At 44.9% G+C, this 12581-nt stretch overlaps 1 protein-coding gene across 10 annotated transcripts in view; it reads right to left on the bottom strand.

Annotated features, from left to right (window-relative positions):
* The window catches only part of RTN4 (reticulon 4), a 46842-nt gene that overhangs the window by 33298 nt on the left and 963 nt on the right, over positions 1–12581 (bottom strand). For 3 of the 10 annotated variants that reach the window (XM_080587495.1, XM_080587500.1, XM_080587502.1), the window contains exons 1-2: positions 10915–11345; positions 4445–4480 (exon numbers count right to left, since the gene is read on the bottom strand). The exons of 1 other annotated variant lie outside the window; for it this stretch is intronic. In XM_080587495.1, coding sequence (XP_080443621.1) covers positions 4445–4480; positions 10915–11341 — 463 coding nt within the window. In that variant the 5' untranslated portion in view covers positions 11342–11345. Of the gene's footprint in view, positions 1–4444; positions 4481–6824; positions 6856–10190; positions 10222–10914; positions 11346–12581 lie in introns of those variants that run through there. 6 more of the 10 variants (XM_080587499.1, XM_080587501.1, XM_080587503.1 and 3 more) reach the window with 4 other exon arrangements.

The raw sequence follows: 12581 nt of genomic DNA, 5'->3' as shown, positions 1-12581 counted from the left end.
GATATAAAAATTGGAGGTAGAAACCTTCCAGAAACAACTCTGTGGGTGCTTTGCTTTGGGTGTTGGAACCAAGGGCCGGTCTCACAGAAGTTCCAGCACACCCTGTACTTTGGAACAAATGGAAGCACAAATGTAAGTTTATGACAGCCCATCAGTATTGGTCATGTAATACAGACCCGTGGTATCACACGCTGAATAGCCTTTATTGCATATTTGCCCTGGTATTTTTGCTCTGCTCAAACACCATACTCGAGCTCATGTCTGAGCTGACTGAGGAATCAGAGGTGACTTTACCAGGTACTATGCAGAGCATGCTTCATTAAGAACAACATTCTTACCTAGATTTTTAGTTTCACAAGCCCATAAGGAATATTTTTAAATACTGAGGGAGGAGGAACAGCCAGACAGGAACAAAACTTCAAAAGTTTTCCCATCACACCCCCCATCCTCACAGGCTAGCAGCTATGCAATAAATCAAGAGTATATACGGTAGCTGTAGATTAAGAATAGGATTGTGCAGGTCAAACTAAAGATTAAAATATAATATTTCACTATGCACATACATATCCAGCCAAGGAGCTGTGCAAATTTATTTATGGTCTCATTTAAGCTTCAGTGTAGCTTTTTAAAAACAACCACCCATGTATATGAACATATCGCCCTAAGAGGAGAGGAAAAAAAGAAAATAACATTCATGTAAAAAGTGATTCATTTTGATCAATTTTTAAAATGACTCAGCAAATTTTACCTCAACTTTATACAAAATATTCCCCCCCCCAAAAAATGCAGCTCTTCCTTTCATTAGCATGAACCCTCATAATCAAAAGCTCTGTATAATTGTTTCAACTAAAATGTAAGTTCCACTAACATGAAACTGATTTATGTTTTTATGTTTTGTTTAAAAATAAAAAAATGAGATGGCAACATACCAATGAAGCATCATTTAAGACTCACATTCTGATTTTGTACCAATTCCCCCACTAACCAGGGTTGTTATAGGAAACCGTTATCATCAGTTTAAACATAAAAATAGTGCATAGACTAGTTAATACCAAAGTTTGGAAAAAGAGCATAGAATTAAATGAAGAGAAAGATTTCTGAGACAACGGAGAGAAAGTAAAGTTAGCTGCAAAACACTTCCAGAGAAAGAGAAGAACGTTTAAAAACGAAAAAGTAGTAAACTGACAGTTCCTGTGAAAACAATTTATCAAAAAAATGAATTTTCTTCAAAATATACTTGCCACAAGAAAGCAGCAAGCAGAGGACTTAAGTCTAGTCACAGAAAAAAAAGAACTGAGAAGAACATGCTTCGCCCCTATTGCTGGATTTTTGGTAACAAATGCACCCATCCACCTGCTCTCACACATAACTTTTCAAGCATCGGGTTTATGGTAAGACAGGTCTGTTGTTCTGATACACTCCTCATTTTTATGTATGAGCTCGGTATTGAAAAAAGAGACAAAAATATTTTTTCCTTATGTATAAACATTGATAGTAAACTTCATCCTGATGCACAGCTTAGCTTTATTAGGGGACTGCATCAGGGAATTTGCTAATGCTCAACGGCAGTTTCAGTCTTCAGAAAATAAAAAAACATTTCCTGGATTAGTTTACTGGAGACTGTACATTATTCTTGCCAACTATTCTTTGTTTTTTAAGAATAAAATTTTTAAGAATCCATTTCACCTCTGCATTTTTAAGAAAAAGATCAAAATGCCTGCTAGCAAGACAAAGTACTAATAAGACAGACCCACCACAATGGGACACCAATTCTGAAGAGCCTCTCTTGTTAATATAAATATGTAACAATAAAAGAACAGACAAAATCAGTGGCATCTCATGTGGCATAAAAGTTATATCCACAGCAATTCCTGTGGGGCTGACAGGAAAAGAAACTGCCTGCTTCTTCAACGCATCAAGTTGTTAATTTGACCACAGCAAAGACTGCCCCAAGCTGCATTATTGATCTCAAATCATTATTTAGAGAAAACATGTATATGTATTACTGCTATGAAGTTTTACTCTTTATGATTCTGTGGTTCTTACTGTTTTATGATTGTGATTTTTTTTTTTTTTTTTTTTTTTTTTTTTTTTTTTAGGATTCAGGATCTACAAAAACCCCCAGGTCTTTGCAGAGCAATGCAGTACCCTCACATTTTATAAGCACAAGGACAAAGTGCTATGTTTTTCCCCTGCCATGTGCCTGTATCAAATTATTATGAGGAAACTGTTCCATCTTGGCATAAAGCATCAAAGTAATGTATCTGACCATTTGAGAAAGTTAAATATATTTAAGCAGAGTCAAGATCTCAGATGCCTAATTCTGTACTGCAGTGCACAAAAGCACACAACTTCGCAAGAACTTTGAGAAGAGCAGCTGCCTACACAGACTCCATTTAAATCACCTCCTGTTCTGATGCACTTGTTCTAAATACAGTATTTCACCAAATATTTAAGCAATTCAAGATGAGGATTCAACTGCTAATAGCATCTTTTCATATCATTAGATCTGGCTGCAGAGCCACAGCAAACAACTAGGTTCTCTCATTCGATACTGTTTAGTCATACATGTAGTCTATAAACAGACATTTCCAGTTTAGTAAATTCAGACTGTAAACTACTTGGAAATCTTAAGAGAAAAGTATTTACATACAAGCTGCTACAGAAGACAGAGACTGCTGAAGATTCAAATGAAAACAGAAGCCCTATTTTTAACATCTTGATGGTATCAGAGGTAGGATCACAAAAGGATCCAAGAACTTTATCATTAGCAAGGGCAACTGGAAGTCCTCTTGGGACTCCAGTTACTGCCAAGAGGCATCAATCATGCATCATTTGCAGAGTAAGTTCCACTATACCGCATGGGAGACTTCTAATTTTACATTAGTTGAAACAGATCAAGAAAATGAGTTCCAAACAAGCATTTTGAACGTTTGCTACTTTAGATACTCTGTTTTATGGAAACTAGTCTCTAGCCGGAAGCAGTGTCATCTTACTGTTTAAGAAATCTATAACCAGAGTGGTTTAAGCAGCTTTTTTTCCTCCTTCTTCAAATATGGTATTTGCATTGTCCTACTCACAGCATCCTTCCTTCTTTTCGAAAAATGACATTTGAGAGGAGTTGCTCAGCAATGCAAATGCTGTTCAGGGTACAACAACACAGGTAAAAGATGCCATTTCATCTTCTTTTGGTCAGCTATACAGTAAAAAGGGAGACTATACCAGCCCTGCAATACTCAGCTACCAACCAAAGCAGGAACGGGGGTACAGGGAAGATGTGTTAATTCCAGCTGTATGACGATTCCCTCCATTACAATTGCCAGACTGCCAAAATGAATGTCCATTGTAAGAGTGTTGGTATTTTGTTTTGTTGTTTTTTCTTTCCTTTAAAGACCTTTAAATACTTCTGACACAACTGCCAACCCCTCCTTAGTCTTGCATCAAACACTGATGAATAATTCTATGGACAGGATCCAAGGGGCGTTACAGAAGACGGTTGTTTCGCCACTTCCTATCTCCAGGCTCTCACCAGTACAAGTATCACTGTATCTCTTTGGAGCAGGGACACAATTTTATCCGGCTTTTAGGGAAAAAATAAGTTCACTTAAGAATAAGCAGCACATAACAAATAACTTTCACCTAGATTAACCAAGTCTGTCTCCTCGCCCAGCTATATCAACTGATCTAACTACAAAGTGTCTTCTTACAGAATTAGCATCAGGTGGTGGGTAAATACCTCCTTTTATTAATGTCAGGTGGCCACAATCATCAGCTTCATCTGTTCACAGCTCACCTGTGAAGGCCTGAAAATACCCACTTCATCACAAAGGCAAATATTTAATAGCAAGGCTTAGAATGAATCTAGAGATCTCAGATATGAATGGATATTCACAGATCAGGGATTTATATTTAAGGATTTAAATTATTTTAATGTACTTAATTTAAGATAACAAGCTATCTAGCCAGCTACAAACACAAGTCCAGCTCCACACAACCTTATAGATGAGGACTCACACTGGCAGTATTTGTAACCAAAAACTTATGTAATTCATCTAAAAACTAAATAAGCCTTCCTTAAGATCCAGATTCTTTAACCACACATTGGCATAACAAACAAATTTGGGTTCTGGCAGTGCCACAAAACAGAAAAACATAATTACACCCAAACTTATTCAGAAGCAAGAGGTCTAAAGAGCCATGCAAACCCTATAATTACGCAAGCATTATCCAATTTAATTTCAGAAATTATACCAATCATAAGAGTCCCCTTCACTGATCTGTACAGATGGAATTTTTCTCTGCTTGCTCCATGATTAAAGAAATTAAGCAATATTTAGATTAGCTACTTTATCATTGCAGAATACATTTATTAGCTAAATTAATCTTTCAGAAATGGAGAAGAGATGCTACCAATTTCTTCCAGCATCTATTCCCAACACATTACCTTGTGTGACAAGCCTCTGTCTTAAGAATTTATAGTCTGTAAAATAAAAACAAATGGATGCATAAGGTAAGTCCATGCCACGAGACAGAAAAAACATGGATATTCTAAGGGTTCAACAAAGCCATTACCATCATGTAAGAATATCTTTTCATGAAATGGATGAACGGTGTGAAAATATTAAATACACTATCCCAATAATCTCCTTTTAAAGCAATATGTTGAGATATTAAGTAGGGCTATAATCCTGGGTTGCAGTAGATTTTGGTCAATACAGGTTTTAACTGCCCACTTGGGTTTTAGAATCACTCAAACAACTCACATACACGGGAGAACTGATTTTCTTATCTAACAATGAGATCTTTTAAACAAAGCTTGGGTTCAAAACACTGGAAATTCCTCCCTTTGCCCTTTGAACAGCATTTCTCAAGCTGAAGGCATGAATACTCAAAGACTAGGCTGAAGACCAAGAAACGACCTTTCTTCCAACACTACCACATACCTGTTTCTACTTTCTCCAGCTCTTGTTCCTTTTCCTTACGGTTCTCCAGCTCCAACCTGCTTTCTAAAGGCCTCACACATGCTCTATCCATTTTGCTTGGCATTCATTTCCTTATCACAAAGGACAGAGATGGACAGGCATTACAGGCTTTTGTCTTCTCTCAGAAGCGGGACTATAGCACAGCTCAAGAAAACTGGTCACAAAACACTAATGACTGGATAAGCAGTAGAATTTTGACATCAGACCAACAGCATCTAATAGGCCAAGAGCATTTTTAATGGAAAACAGAAAAGTTTATATTTATCTCAGTCTGCTGTCCTATTTAAAGACTTCTCAATTAACATATTCTTCTTAGCTGATGAAGTTGATGACATGATTGCTCCACTCATTGAAAAGCTGCAAGTAAATGTTCACAATGCATTCCTAAGACAGAAAGCAAGCCTTCCAGCAAAAACAGAAGGTCAAAGCGGTATTCCTAACACTTCCACACAACAACAAACTAATAATTTTTGTACTGAAAAAGGTATGCCCCCTTTATACATAGCAAAACACTAAACAGACAAAGCCATTAAAAACCATGGGGAAGAGCAGTCTTAAGAAAACCTCTATGTAGAAATTGTCTTATTTTGACAGATACAGTTAGCAGCAGATTATTTCCACTTGAAAGATTAAAAACATTCTAATGTAATTTGATTTTCTGACTTTATGAATATTAATAAGCCCATTATTTTATTGCTACTGTCATAGCTCCATCCATGTGAAACAGCTGTAAGTCCAGTGATCTCACTGCTACCTGTACTTTACTGCCCCAAAAGCAATCTTAAAATGTAGAAAACATCACGTAGTGTCTTCAAAGCATGATAGGAGTCAATTCTATTTCAATCCATAAAACAAGATATGCAAAAAAAAAAATATTTCACTGTTCTACTTAGACTCACAGTTCACTTTATATATATAATAGCTTCTTTTCTTTCATTTCTAATGCAGCTCAATCGTTAGCTACATGATTTTCTCCTACTTTGTACGTAAACATTCCTGAATATGTCAGGACAATTTATTTGTAAGCTACATGCGCTGCTTTATGTTTTCTGGACAGCAAAACACCAAGAAGTATTTCCTTGCTTACAAACTATCTAGAACCTGAAGGACATTTTCAGACTAACTAAGGGTTCCTAATTTTTGTATCAGTTTCATAGTTACCATAGTAACATGTAAGCTCAAAAAAAGCCATTTTCATTCAAAATATTGTTTTAACAGAAAACAAAGATAACAAGCACACTAAGATATGTCTCAAGTTGTAGGTTAACAGCCCTGTAGGTTAATAACTAGAGCAACCCAGTGAGAACAAGCAAGTCACTGGTGCTGCAAAACAGATGTTGAAAGACACAGACTTACTGGCCCTATTTAAACCTCGTGGCAAGCAGCAGAATCTGCGCAGAACGCCACCAGAATGGTAACACTGGTTTCCAGGGCTAAGAGAATGAAGACTGCATGGCTTCTGCTAAGTAGCCAGGCTCCTGGATGGAATGCTCTGCAAGATCCGCATCCTTCCCATCTGGAGGAAGAGGAGGAAGGAACAGGGAAAGTGACCTCCTCACAGCACACCAACCAGAATTTAGGCTAGAAAAATGCATGGCAAATTACTGAAATAACACAAAATGCTTCAATGTTCCAGTGACAGTTCTACTCTAAGACTGCCTCCTTGCCATGCCAATTGTGTATTTCTCTCCCTGTGAGCTGCAAAGTTGCAATCTTTTGACCTTTATGTTCCAACTACCACTCATTCCTAACTCATCGGTAGATCAGTCATTGCAAAGGGACTCGACACTTTCCTAGCAATTTTCTAGGTTTTCTCAACCAGAGCAAGGGAACACCACTGACCTGGAGGCTTGAACATTGCCCTTGACTCTTCTTTAGCAGGGCTGCCATCAGTGCTTATCCAGGAGATAAAGAGGTTCAGTGCTCACCAGCAGTGATGCAACAGCGTGGACATCAGTTGTCACTTCGTAGGCACGCTGCAAACTCCCTTAAGTAAAGGTAAGGAGGAGGGGAATAAAGGGCAACCAACCAGCACTTCTGTGGTTTGCAGGATTTCATCTCCAAGGGAAAGCACCCAATGCAATTCAAAGCCTCCCTGTGGGCTACCTCATTATCTGGTAGGTGGAAGCTGTGCTGTTTTATCTTGCAAAGCAAGTCAAAGGACACATACACACTAAGCAAATACACTACCAAACCTGTCAGGGCCATCCTTGCACATACATCTGGTTAACAGGAGAAATATGGGGTTTTGGCTTCAGAATCTCTTAAAGCAGCTGGTCCCGCAGCACTTGACATTGCACGTGCACACAACTAAATGAAATAGAAAGATCCTTCACTGAACGTGGAATACAAAAATGAAAATACTGGCTTTACTGTACCAGTCAAATCGCTGTTTACTCTCCCCCTCTGTACATCACTGAAATGGACATTGATAACAGCCAGAAAAAGTCACATTCCAGCTTTGATATACACAGGTTATGACCACCTCCCTTACAGCTTTACTGACTACTTTTGGGAAGGCAGGAGGGGATACGCCTCAAAGAAATGCTGAAGATCAGCAGGAACATATTTTAATAACCAAGGGATGCAAATGAAAGTCACCAGCAGCAGCATTCAGGGATAGCTGTATTTTTTCCAAGTCACGCTGCATTCCGTCCCCAGACCCCACACAACTCCTCTGTGCATTCATAGCAGCGCACCAGAAAAACTCATCAACGTGGAAAAAAGCCAAAGAGTACATATGCTGCTTTAGAATTTGTGTAAAATGCAAGTCACAGGATTTCAGGATATTTCCACTGCAGGATAAAAGGGACACTCTGTAATAAAGCGGACAGAAGCAGGTATATTGTATGTAATTGCCCTCCTATCACTGCTGGGGGAAATTTGATGAGGATGAACTCTAATACAGAATAGTTTGTGCTGCTGGTAGCTTGAGGCTACTAATGGCTTCCCTGCTGACCTGTTTGACGCAGTCCGGCACACAGGCAGACTGTTTATGAAATCTCTCCTGAACATTGATGAATTAAACTAAGTCCTAAAAAAACTAGATTAAAAGCAAAACTAATTCATCAACTAGCAAATCAGAACATTTGCATATGCATCGAACCACTGCTGAGTCGTAGGCTGCTGGCATGCAAGTCATCACCTTTGTTCACTTTGGATGCTGGTCTGCCGTCCCATGAGGCCAGGCTGGCTTGCTGTGCATATGGGTTTCTTGTTAAGTACGTGGTTAAATGTCCTACCACAACCTCCCCTTCCAGCAAAGCGATATATAACCTGCCTTTAGCAGTATGCGCGGCTAGGATCTGGGGCTTTGAAGATGGAAAGTGGCATCTTCTCATATTAGTTTACTTGCTGATCTTACTTTAGACAGCTTGGGGAGGGAAAAAAAAAGGATTTATTTTTACCATGCATGACCACCTCAAACCTGTTTTTCTTTGTATGTTAATTTAGGTAATTGAGAAGATTTACATAGAAAGCTCTCAAGAACAGTAAATTTTGCTACCTACGTAACATTGTGTAGCAAGGAAAAGAAGTGCCCAAGACAGCTTAAGTTTTACTGTAGCCCTCTTGTTTTCTTCTGCAGCAAATATTTATATTAGCTCTTAAGAAGGTAGGCTGCAGACGCACAGCCAGAGACTCACATTACATATAATTATGTCAGTCTCTTACAACAACACTGAATACTTATAAGTATGTAGCTGATATTAATTACAAAGATTTACTTTTTAAAGCACCTCCAGATATAAATAGTACATTTTAATGGGCCAAGAAGTTGTCCATACATTTTCTCTATTGTTATGCTGACAAAAAGCAGCACTAGGCCCTATTGTTGGATATAAAAAGAAAACTCTACTATTCTTCACACGCTTGCTATAGGCAATACTACTTTCTCAGAAATAAAATTTCAAAGATATTTGTCTCAAAACATCATTAAATCAAAGCCTTAGATTTTTAATACGAAGAGAACATCTTCTAAATTTCTAGATTATAGATTGCAGTTTTTCACCTGTATCTTAAACTCATAGCAGAGCTGAAAGTAAATGAAACCATAACCCTCCAGAAGAGGGGGAGCCACCACAGACATGGGGTGATCCATCCCATAGACACCCCGACACCCCACCACAAGCTGCAGGCACCAATTTGATTTTGCCAATTTCAGAGCAAGACTGGAAGTGAACTCACTTGAAGCAAGGTAAACATTTTGACTGAGAAATGTTCAGTATCCCTTTAAGCATCAACTGTTTTTCGGTTTTACACCAGGTTGCTGTTGAAACAAAGTACTCCTGCACCTGAGAGGACCAAAGCATTCATAGCATATCCAGACAGTGCTTCTATCAAAACTATTTGTTCTCATCTGGTGGTTTCAAGTGCTTAAAACATAACCTGTAATGTTCCAACCCATCATTAGATGAGCATTTTATCTGCCACACCTTGTCTCTGGGAGCCAGGCCTCCCAAAGATGGCCTCCTCACTTCAGAGCTCTGAATTAGTCACCACTGATAAATTCCGTCCCCTCCAGTTAGGTCTTACAAAATAACTCTGACACCACTCTGCAGCTACACTACCCAATCCTCGTAACTCAACCCAGCTGAGTTGTGTCTCCTCTACTCCAAGAAAGAAGAAATATTTCAGGAATTACCATGTTCCTTGCCTTATCCCTCTAGGGTTAAGGAGCAGAAAGCAAATGCAGCTCTACAAATCACACTTTTATCCCCACTTTTCAAAGCAACAGCAAGATTTGGTTGATCCTATTTCTTCCATTTTGTTCTGCTTAAGCCTCCATGGCTCCACTCAAACTACTTGCCTAGAAAGAAAAAATGCCACTCGCCCATCATATAGGATCCCTCCAATTAAATCTGTTCCAAGTTTTTTGTCATTATCCATCATCCAAATGGTGGAAATAAAAATCTCCTCAGTATACTGCTACAGAGAACTACTGAAAGAACAAAATAAGAAGGCTTCATAAAAGACAACAGCAGAACCAACCACAAAGTCCTGGCACACGTGCAAATAATATGCATTCTAAATCTATCCCCCCAAAAACATAATTCATGTTTAGCAGGGCTTTTTGTTGTTTCTCCAGTACCTTTTTTTAATTAAATCTTGAATATCACATTCACTCCTGACGTTATTATTGAAACCCTGCATCTCCCAGATGTATATAATGTACCGATACAAGACAGCAGGAATTAAGATATAAGGCACCGTCATGATAAGGCATCTTGCTTCGCTAACTTCCATTGTTTTAATGGCCTCCCAACAGCTCGTGCACTTGCAGCTAAGCACAAGAGAGGCCGAGGTGCAGCCGCAACCAGCAGCCACCACCGGGGTTAGGGATCCACCGCCATCAGCGCCTCACGGGGCCGGAGGCCCTGCGGGAAGGCTCTGGCACCCGCAGCGCCGCGACTGTTCCGGGGGGCTCGGCCCCACGGCAACGCTTCGGGACTGGGGGCCGCCCGCCCTGAAGCGCTGCCGGGGCCCGGGGGTGGGGCGGGAGCCCGGCACCGCTCCCGTGCCGTGCCGCCGCCTTTGTGTGAGGGAGGGGCGCGGCGCCCCCGGCCCCAGCGTCCCGACGGGAGCAACCTCGGCCCCGGAGCGAGGCCAAAGGCCGTGCTGCCCGCTTGAGCGGGGGTCCCGCGGGGGTCCCGCGGCCGTTCCCGCCCCCCGCCTCGCGGCCGTTGCCATGCGGCGGCGGCCTCACCCCACGGCCCATGTGCGAGGCGGCGGCCAGGCGGCGCCCCGCCCTCCCTCCCTTAGCACAAGAAAGAGGGGAGGGACGCGCACACAAAAAGAGGATTTTTTTTAAAAAAGGGGATAAAACAAAAAGCTGGTTTCCTGCGCAGGGTGCGGCGGCGGAGCGGGGCCGCGCCCGACGGCGGGCAGACAAAGGCAGCGCCCCCCGCCCGCCCGCCCGCCCCGCGGCACTCACCGGCCGAGCCCGAGGCTCCTCTCTTGCGGGCCGCGGGGGGCTCCGCCGGGGGCGAGCCGGGGGCCAGGGGCTGCTCCTGGGCGGGGGACGGCGTGGTGGCGGCAGAGGACGAGGAGGAGGAGACGGCGGCCGCGGGGCTCCAGCCGGGCTGCGGCGGCTCCGGGGCGGCGGGGCGGGGCGGCTCGGTGGTGCCGCTCAGCTCCAGCTGCTGCGGCGGCCGCTCGGGCAGGGCTGCGGCGGGCGGCGGGGCCGGCTTCCTCTCCATCACCTCCAGCTGCTCGTCGAAGTCTTCGTCCTCCTCCTCCTCTTCCTCCTCCTCCTCCTTCTCGTCGTCCACCACGAACTGGTACTTGAACTGGGGCTGCTGCGGCCGCGGGGGCCCGGAGGAGGAGGAGGAGACCAGGGGCGACTGGTCCAGCTCGTCCATGGCGCCGGGAGCGGGCGGAACAATGAGCGGGGCTGGGGCTGGGGCTGTGCCGCTGCCGGCTGCGGGCCCGGCCTCCCCGCCCTGGTGACTCACCGCTGGGGGGGCGGCGGGGCGCGGCCGCCCGCCCCCCGTCCCGCCCGGCCGCTGAGCGACGGCGGCGGGAGCCAGTGGGAAGCGGCGGGGGCGCGGCTCGGCCAATGGGGCGCATCAGCCTCATGCATATGCATGAGGGGCGGGGCCGGTGCAGCTGGGCGCGGTGCCGGCTCCGGTTCCAGCCCCAGCCCCAGCCCCAGCCCCACCCCCGCGCTGCCACCGAGGATGCGGCGGGGCCGGGTTCGCCCCGCACCGCCTCGCCGGGCTCGGGGCCGGCCCGGAGCGAGCGCCCCGCTCGGCCTCGCCGCCGCTGTGAGTCAGCGCCGCCCGCCCCGCCCCACCCTGAGCCCGGCCCGCGGTCCCCGGCCCCCGCGCCCCCCGGGCTCCGCAGTGCGGGGGAGCCGCTCGCTGGGCCGGAGCAGCCCGGGGCCGGGCGGGCTGGCGGCTCCGCCGCAGCCGGGAAGGCGCTGGGGAACGCGGCCTCACCGCAGCGCGGTGCAAAAGCAGCACTCGAGCACCAGAACTTGGTGCGGCCGGAAAAATCGTGAGGCGTGCTGGCGCCGCGCCGGCTGGCCGGAGAGCAGACATTTTGAGGCGAGGCGGCCCGGTGGGCGCTGCCGCCGCTCTGCCCCCGCTGCTCTGCCGGGCGGGCACGCAGCCGCACGTGGCTTCGTGGGCCAGCCCAGAGGCCTCGATGCAGCGCTGGGGTTTGGTAGCGCAGCCTCTCGGGGACACCGTTTTTACCCTCACAGCTGCCACGATATGACCACGAGGCTTGCAGTTGCGTATGCAATACCTCCCCAGAGTTGTTTGTTAGGGATTTTAACCCGCAGATGACTTCTCCTGTCTGCACTCACTCACGGAAACGCTGCTGGCTGGCTGAGACAAACCACGCAAGGCAAGGGCGCAACAAATCTCTGCACGCCTCCCCACTGCTGCACGGCAAAGGGCGTGGAGAGGCACGCTTGGCCTGCAGGCCCGTCACGCACAACCACATCACCTGGAGCACGGAACGGGCTCCACTCACTGTATCTGCCTTCTGGGCTGCATTTAGGTCTCAGGCACCAAGTCACTGTCCAGAAAAAAACAGGAGGGCTACAGGTGGATGGAGGGACATTATAGGGTCCCAGCACTCAGCCCTCTTTTG

This window comes from Anser brachyrhynchus, assembly GCF_964034855.1.
Source record: "Anser brachyrhynchus genome assembly, chromosome: 3".
In the NCBI taxonomy this organism is placed as follows: Eukaryota; Metazoa; Chordata; class Aves; order Anseriformes; family Anatidae; genus Anser; species Anser brachyrhynchus.
Note: the sequence above shows the minus strand (reverse complement) of the source record. Positions and strands in the feature narration are given on the sequence as shown.